Genomic DNA, 9,449 nt, shown 5'->3' with positions numbered 1-9,449 from the left:
TCGAACCAGTCTGCCCGTTCTCCTCTGACGTCTGACATCAACAAGGCATTTCTGTCCACACAACTGCTGCTCCCTGGATATTTTCTATTTTTCGGACCATTCTCTGTAAACCCTGGAGATGGTTGTGCGTGAACATCCCAGTAGATTAGCAGTTTCTGAAATACTCAGACCAGCCTGTCTGGCACCAACAACCATGCCACGTTCAAAGTCACTTAAATCCCCTTTCCTCCCCATTCTGATGCTGGGTGTGAACTTCAGCAAATCATCCTCACCATGTCTACATGCCTACATGCAATGAGCTGCTGCCATGTGATTGGCTGATAAGCTATTTGTGTTAACAAGTAATTGAACAAGTGTACCTAATAAAGTGGCCAGTGAGTGTATATACACACACACACATACACACACACACACACAAATACACACATCAGTTCCAAGTACAACGAGGAAGGAATAATCATCTACTATCTGGTTTTCTAGTTGATCTTTATCTATATGAGGTTTTTGTGTCTGTATTTTCAGTTTATTTCACCTATTGAGCTTATTTTCTTAATGAATTCATCACTTTTTCTTTTCCATTTAAACAGAATGTAATGGAATTAAATACATGTAAATTGAATTGAATTAAAATAATTTTAACGAGATGGAATGAAATGAATTTAAACGGAATGGAATTTAAATGGAATTTATTTCAACCCATTTAAATGAATTTAAATTGAATGGAAGTAAGTTCCCACCGCACAGCTGCTCTCCGTCTCCTCTCTCCGTCGTTTCTTCAGAGCCGCACACTCCATGTCGCTGCCTCCTCTCCGTTTATAAAGCAGGTGAACCCGACGCGGGACCAGACATTTAAATCACGTCTCAGGTCGCAGCGGAACGCGGCGTCCTGTAAACACACGCACGCCGCCCGAACGTCCTTCGAGAGATGGGCTCCGCTAAGCTAGCAGCTAGCAGAACACGACTTCCTCCTAGAAAACCCCCTGCTCCTTCAAAGTAACAGTCCAACTGGGCAGGCCGTTGTCCTTGATAACCAGACCGTCATCTACGTCTTTCGCTGTATTTACGGGATTAATGCCGAGATGTTGGTGATTATCTTCATGTCATATTTCGAGAATGGAGTCGGAATGTTAAGGGGAAGAAAAAAAAACTTTCGATATTCCAGACGAATCACGAGTGTAATGTATGTAATGTTGTCAACGTCTTTAAAAACTGTGTTCTTCTCTTCTCCGTTTAAATGTCGCAGGAGTTCGACTCATTCTTAAATATTTAGTTTATTTATCCCAAAGCAAATGTCATTTTAGTGTGGTCGTCTTTACTTTTCCAAATAGGTTTTTTTTCGCGAAATAATACAATTAATTTCTTGACGACCTTCCTACTCTTCCGTATGAAGAGAACCAAGGAGAAGTTAACACTTCGATTCTCCTTCGACTTAAATCGTAATTCTTCATGCTCAAAGTATTGGGTGACGCTTTTATTTTGAAGGTAACAATGTGTTGCATTGACGGCTTCTTGACACAACCAGGAACCCGCGCAGCTTTCTGCGCTTCAAATGAATGACGTCACCGCGATGCAACCAATCACAGATCGACTGTTAGTATCGCGAGATTCCATATGTAAGATAATTAGATTCAAGATTCAAGATTTTTTATTTGTCACATACATAGACATACTTTCATACATAGACATACTTTAACACATAGACATACTTTCATACATAGACATACTTTCATACATAGACATACTTTAACACATAGACATACTTTCATACATAGACATACTTTCATACATAGACATACTTTCATACATAGACATACTTTCATACATATACATACTTTCATACATAGACTTACTTTCATACATAGACATACTTTCATACATAGACATACTTTCATACATAGACATACTTTCATACATAGACATACTTTCATACATAGACATACTTTAACACATAGACATACTTTCATACATAGACATACTTTCATACATAGACATACTTTAACACATAGACATACTTTCATACATAGACATACTTTCATACATAGACATACTTTCATACATAGACATACTTTCATACATATACATACTTTCATACATAGACATACTTTCATACATAGACATACTTTCATACATAGACATACTTTCATACATAGACATACTTTCATACATAGACATACTTTCATACATAGACATACTTTCATACATAGACATACTTTCATACATAGACATACTTTCATACATAGACATACTTTCATACATATACATACTTTCATACATAGACATACTTTCATACATAGACATACTTTCATACATAGACATACTTTCATACATAGACATACTTTCATACATATATGCAGTGAAATGTAATATCACTGCATATATGTATGAAAGTATGTGATGATAATTATCATTATCATCAATATAAAGTAAAGAGTTACAGTTACAGTCCTTTATTATCATTGATATATGACACAAAACTATATATATATATTTTTTTTCTATAGAACAAACTATTAATCTACATGGGGAATTCAGAAGAAAATATATTTATAATATGTTTCTTCTGAATTCCACAAAGAGGATCAAAAATCTGGATTATTTTCAACAGAACACCCGTACTGCAGTATTGCAGTACAAGTACTGCAGCATAAGTACTAGAATACTACTTTGAACAACTCATCAATACAACCGACTACAGTAGTACAACAGTTCTCTGACTCTTGTAGTAGTAACTCTAACTACTGTAGAGTTACTACCACAAGAATAGGCTTGACTTCCTGTCTGTGAAAACAACACGCTGGGAAGACAGGAAGCATGTGGTTCTATTCTTCTAGAATCTCCCAGCATGCACCAGTCTTTCAGCTGGAGGGGCCGAGGTCAGTGAGGAGGGTCTTGGTTTCACTCTGCCACTCCAGGACACTGTCCAATGGAGACTGTCCGGCCTGGCAGACAGACAGGTAGAGAGACAGGCAGACAGATACACAGGTGGGAAGACAGACAGACAGGCAGAGAGATGGAGCAGACAGACAGACAGGTAGAGAGCAGGAACAATTACAATTCTTCTTGATGCTGTTGTTTATTTTCTCTCAAAAGATAAAATGTTGCACATCAACTTTGAGAAAAAAATGTTAAACTCTGGTAGTTTTTTCAATTCGATTGATTGGCAACAGAATCTTTAAATTGATCCAGAATTGGAGCAACGGGGCACACGCAACTAAACTATTCTCTCAATACTAGTATGGTGTGAAAGCTGAGGGGTAATGCACAGCCTGTCCACAGGGGGCAGGGTGTAGTACCCAGCCTGTCCACAGGGGGCAGGGTGTAGTACTCCGCCTGTACACAGGGGGCAGGATGCAGTACTCAGAGCCTCCACAGGGGGCAGGGTGCGGTACTCAGAGCCTCCACAGGGGGCAGGGTGCGGTACTCAGAGCCTCCACAGGGGGCAGGGTACCTGGTTGGGGATGCCGGGCCGGGCTCCGTGCAGCAGCAGCATCTGAATGAACCTGAACCTGTTGAGTCTCACAGCGTCATGCAGAGGCGTGTCGCCCTCCTGGGGAATATACAACATTATATAATTATTATTAATGTGTGTATATGTATATATATATAGTTATAAATACGTTTTTTTAACTGTTACACAGAGTATATGTACATATTTTATATACAGGTACTCCTCACTTAACGGCGAATTGGTAGATAAGTGACCCGTGTTATTTCATGGTAAGGGGGCGTGGCTGGTATATATAGTGTATATAATATACTATATACACTATATATACCATATACTGTATATTGTATATAAAGGGTGATGAGATGCTTGGTGTTGTATGCAGCGCTTAATACAGACTGGTCAGAGAGCTGGAGTCTGAACGGTCATTGTTGGTTGTTGGTAGGTTGTTAAGTGAGGAGTACCTGTTATATTTAATACATTTTGAATATATTTTATATTGAATATACAGAAAACCCTTTATATATCTACCTCATTGTAGTTTAATATCACTTGCGTGCGTGTGTGCTCACCCGGTCCTGTGCGTCCACCTCGGCTCCACAGTGAACCAGGTACTCAACGCAGTCAAAGTGGCCAGTTCTGACGGAGACGTGGAGAGGAGTGCTGTCCAGCTACACACACACACACACACACACACACACACACATACATTAGATCAGAAACACACACACACACACGCTTCTTTCTAATTTTATCTTGAGAGAACTACATTGATATGCTGAGTTGTGCTGGGAGGTGTATTCCCTCCTGTCCCAGGAGCTAGGCTAGCTGTACCCATCTGCAGCCATTCATTGGGCTAACACAGGTAGCATTTCCCACCTCATATCCCAGGAGCTGACCTGGTATGGACCTTCTAGTCTAGTTCTAGCTGGTTGACCTTCATAATTTTGAGGCACAACACTGTACGGACGGCATTCCTAAAGCTGGAGAGACTTACGCAGAACTACACCACGGACACAAGAAAGACGAGGTCCTGACGTCACACAGAACACTACTGCTCTGCCCGAATACACAGTATTTTTTATTTTTTTTCCCAAAAGCAAGTTTCCAGCTCCTAAAACACAGTTTTTTCTGAGGGCGGGGCCACAAATACTACGTTTTCAAAAAGATCCATGAACGTGTGGACAGGGTCTGGATGTCTCCATCACCTTGTCTCTGTCGGCCACGTGGGCTCCGTGGCTCAGGAGGAGCTCCAGGATGGAGAGGCTGCCCCACCTACAGGCCGAATGGAGACATGACGAGCCCAGCTGAGAGGAGAGGAGGGTAGGTTATTATTTAAATATCAAAGTAACTGAGTAACTGTCTCTTATAAACTAGTCCTACTAGTCATGAACTAGTTGTACTAGTTATAAACGAGTCACTAGTTTTAAACGAGTCACACTAGTTTGTAAGTCAAGTCAAGTCACACTTTATTTGTAGAGCGCATTTCATAGCAGGGCAACAAAATGCGCTTTACAAAGAAATACAAAAAAGAAAGAGAGAACGAAGTTCTCAGCCGGTCATCACAAAAGAATGCCCCTGAAACAACAGCAAAGACAAAAGCAACAACAAAGACAACAAAAACAACAACAAAAGCAACAACAAAGACAACAATAAAAGCGACACCAAACCACAGTGGCAGCCACAGCAACAGAAAACAACGGCAGCAGCAACATCGACACCAGAAGCAACAACAGCAGCAACAGCGCACAAGCGAAGACGTCACCGGGACCGGGAGTGGTAGCTCTCACCGGAACCGGAAATCTCCTTATCTGTGTGCACCATCTCATCTCAACGAAGTAAAGCACAGCAAAGACGTCACCGGAACCGGAAAGTTCAACTGAGTGCACCATCTCATCTAAATCCAGTCACGCTCCTTTAATACGCGTCCCTAAGTTAGGGCTCAAGTTTTCAATCAGACCTCGGGAGGGAGATCCTTTTGACTCTCTCTCTCCGAAAACACACCCTCCTTATGATCCTCTAAGTGTCATATCACAACAGAAACAACCACAGCAACAGAAAACTAGTCACACTAGTTATAAACAGTCATACTAGTTATAAACTAGTCACACAATTTTATAACTAGTCATACTAGATATAAACAAGTCACACTAGTTATAAACAGTTAAACTAGTTATAAACTAGTCACAGAAGCTTAGAACTAGTCATACTAGTTCTAAACTAGTCACACTAGTTATAAACTAGTCACACTAGTGTGTATGTATGTATTGAGGTAGTAGTGTGTCATAAGCAGGATAACATGCAGCCAGACAGTCGTTATCTCTAAATAACCTCCTTCAGAAATTCATTCAAATTATCTTAATCGCCTTAAACACGACTGTGCACCGACCCCACCCTGCATTCCACAAGGTCTGTGTCCCCCGGTGCAGTGAGACCAGGACGCAGCGCGATCGAGCTCTACCTGCTGCAGGTCGCACTCTGTGGAGCGTTCCTCCGTCATCAAACATGCAGAATGTGTTCAAACCAAACCTGTCGTCAGCACATGTCCTGCTGTTCCATTCTTTTCTATCCTTACTTTATATTTTTCTGTTTCTATTTTATTTAATGTCTTAATTGTACAACACAGTGTCACCGGTTTTAAAAGGTGCTTCATAAATAAAATGTGCTGACTGAGCCTGGAGGTTACTTACAGATAAGCACCTCCGACATGTCTCACCACCACAACGTACTTGATCTCTGGTGTGTACATCCGTTTTGGCCGCCAGCAGCTTCCTGACGACCTCCGTTAGACCCCTGGAGCAGGCCCTGTGGAGCCCTGTGCGTTGGAACTACACACGCACATGCACATACACACACACACATGCGCACACACACACGCACACACACACACACACACACACACACACACACACACACACACACACACACACACACACAGTTTGAATTCAATTGAAATCGACCAATGAGACGCTAAGAAGCTGAAGTAGGCTAGGTCCCAAAGACCAGGACAACTGTAATACTACTTAATGATTAGTGCACTATAGACTTTACTACATAGGGAGTAGTGTACTATATAGATTTTACTATGTAGGGAGTAGTGTACTATATAGATTTTACTACGTAGGGAGTAGTATACTACATAGATTTTCCCTCACAGCGTCCTGGGTGTTGGCGTCTCCTCCGTCACTCAGGTACTTGTCGATAACAGGAAGCTGGTTCTGCTCACAGGCACTCAGGAAGTCCTCCTCGTCCACGTAGTAGGGCTGGAAAGGCCACAACCACTTAAACAATTCAAATTAAAATAGAGGGCACTCTAGAGAAAGAGGACGGAGAGAAAACCATTTTGCGATAAATAAATATAATGAAATTAATTTGTGGAGAGAAACATGAATCAGTGCGTCGAAAAAAAGTGAAAAGAAAGGAACGGAAAAGGAGAATGTTCCACAGATCTTTTCATCCACTCATCCTCTGCAGATGGAGCGCAGAGGAGGTGGAGGTGGAGGTGGAGCTGCTTTACCAGGAGCTGAGGAGGAGGGAGGAGCGGCTCCCAGATAGGAACCTTCCTCGCCCTCTTCCTCTTCCTCAGCTGCAGGATGTTGTGGAGGTCGTCCACCGTCTCCAGGAGCAGCCTCCCAGCCCGGTCCGTCTGGGGACAGAGGACAGACAGGGTTGGACCAGGAGACAGAGTCCTACTGGGACAGGGTTGGACCAGAGTCTTTCCTGTCTCACCTTCAGGTGGAGACAACCAGGATCTGTCTCATGGCTCAACCTCATGTCGTCCCCTTTTTCTTCTGACACAGAACGCTCATACCCCCCGTCCTGGAAGAGAGAGAGATGGAGAGAGAGAGAGAGAGAGAGACTTTCAAGGTTCCATTTTTTTCAGTAGGTCATGTCACAACAGCAGAAGCTTGATTATGAAGGAAACAATAAACTAAAGTAGAGACAAACTACAGGAAAGTCACATGTTAATAATGAGAAGAAGAAGAAGAAAGAAGAAACAGTCTTTAATCATCACACGACACTCCACAACACATGCTTGCACACACACACACATGCACATGCTTTGGATAGTGGCCGGTGAAATGGATCCTCTGCATTTAACCATCCTGGCTTGTCCTTCCTCCGGGGGCACAGCCAGGAGCAGTGGGCAGCGTACGTGGACGCGCCCGGGGACCAGGTGATAAGTGTCCATCGCTGGTCAGACGATGATGTGTGCATGTTTTTGGTGGGGGTCCTTACTGACGTGAGGTGGAGGAAACCCCATGTGAGCACGGGGAGAACATGCAAACTCCACACAGAAAGGCTCCTGTTTTTGGAAGATAACCCGCCGGAGCACGGTGCCAACAGCGCCCCAGGCGGGAATCATCCTGCAGCGAGCACAGCACCTCCCCAGCACCACGACGCGTTTGAAAGTGTCCAATGCTCCAGTCGGTTTGTAAAACTCAAACTCCACCCTGAGGTGGTCTGAGAGTAGACCAATCATCATCTGGGCCCGATCCACTGACCCCTGACCCCTGACCCCTGACCCCTTACAGCGTTCTTCCTGCTTTTCCAAACCCCTGAAACAGTGTTGACCAGGACATGGACAGATTTGTTTGACACAGTGTAAACAGGACAGAAGATAAAGAGTTTAAAAGAGAAGCTCTCCCCCTGACCCTGAGCCCACTGCTCCAGGAGCCCAAACAGCCCCTGCAGCCAAGGACACACAACCAACAGGTGCTGCAGCGTCTCCCTCTCAGAGCAGAAGATGCATCCCACTCCCGTGCTGGGATCCAGGTGCCACATCCCACTCCCGTGCTGGGATCCAGGTGCCACACCCCACTCCCGTGCTGGGATCCAGGTGCCACATCCCACTCCCGTGCTGGGATCCAGGTGCCACACCCCACCCCCGTGCTGGGATCCAGGTGCCACATCCCACTCCCGTGCTGGGATCCAGGTGCCACATCCCACTCCCGTGCTGGGATCCAGGCGTGTCAGATACCCGTTTGTAGCTACCGCCCCATGTACAATCCTCCACTGGAGGTCGCCCGTCTGTTTGTCGACGGGGGCTTGTACAGAGAACGCCAGCGTCCGTTAGGGGGAAGCTCCGGGGCCAAAGAACTGGGTCCACCTCGACACCTGCACCCCTGCCAGAGAGCGTAGGCGTGCCACTTCGATGGAGGTGTCGTAGGGGGCTTTCTTGCTCACTGCGAGAGATGGAGAGACAGAGAGAGAGAGAGACAGAGAGAGAGGGAGAGAGAGAGAGACAGAGAGAGCGACAGAGAGAGAGAGACAGAGAGAGAGAGAGAGAGAGAGCGAGAGAGAGACAGAGAGAGCGAGAGAGAGATGGAGAGAGAAGGACAGAGCGAGACAGAGAGAGCTTGTAAGACCAGTTCAGTGTTCTTGGTCTATTCTTGGTTGGTCTATTGGCTACTGGCTGTTGGATGTCATGTTGATGGTGCTGGACAGCTGGTTGTCATGGTGATGGTGCTAGACAGCTGTTTGTCTTGTGGATGGTGCTGGATTGCTGGTTGTCTTGGTGATGGTGCTGGACAGTTGGATGTCATGGTGATGGTGCTAGACAGCTGTTTGTCTTGTGGATGGTGCTGGATTGCTGGTTGTCTTGGTGATGGTGCTGGACAGTTGGATGTCATGGTGATGGGGCTGGATAGCTGGTTGTCTTGGTGATGGTACTGGACAGCTGGTTGTCACGGTGATGGTGCTGGATAGTTGGTTGTCATGGTGATGGTGCTAACCCTAACCCTAGCTGGTTGTCATGGATCCCCACAAGGTTGTTGGCCATCAGAAACGGTGAGATGGAGATGTCCCAAGTGGGGATGGAGAGGAACCCCTTCCAGTCCAGACTGATCTCCAGGTCTGAAGAGGGAAGGAGGGGTGGAGCGTCATCTGCATAGAGGTGGTGCCATGGAAGCTGATGGAGAACAGGAAGATGGAGCCCTGAGGGACACCAGAACGCACGGTCTGGGTGCAGATCCTCTCCAAGTTTCTGCCTCCCCTCCTCCAT

General features: G+C 45.0%; 1 protein-coding gene across 1 annotated transcript; it reads right to left on the bottom strand.

The window, feature by feature from the left end:
- Positions 1-2,848: 2,848 nt before the first annotated feature.
- LOC307245665 (uncharacterized protein) lies at positions 2,849-9,449 on the bottom strand (the record flags this gene model as incomplete). Its single annotated transcript, XM_080021312.1, has 10 exons — positions 2,849-2,939; positions 3,449-3,547; positions 4,018-4,116; positions 4,654-4,752; positions 6,175-6,273; positions 6,601-6,708; positions 7,005-7,091; positions 7,979-8,306; positions 9,187-9,301; positions 9,404-9,449. The coding sequence occupies 10 exons, from the start codon at positions 9,447-9,449 to the stop codon at positions 2,856-2,858; spliced, it is 1,164 nt and encodes a 387-aa protein (XP_079877438.1). The 3' UTR covers positions 2,849-2,855.

This window comes from Zeus faber, assembly GCF_960531495.2.
Source record: "Zeus faber genome assembly, chromosome: 20".
NCBI classification, from domain to species: domain Eukaryota; kingdom Metazoa; phylum Chordata; class Actinopteri; order Zeiformes; family Zeidae; genus Zeus; species Zeus faber.
Note: the sequence above shows the minus strand (reverse complement) of the source record. Positions and strands in the feature narration are given on the sequence as shown.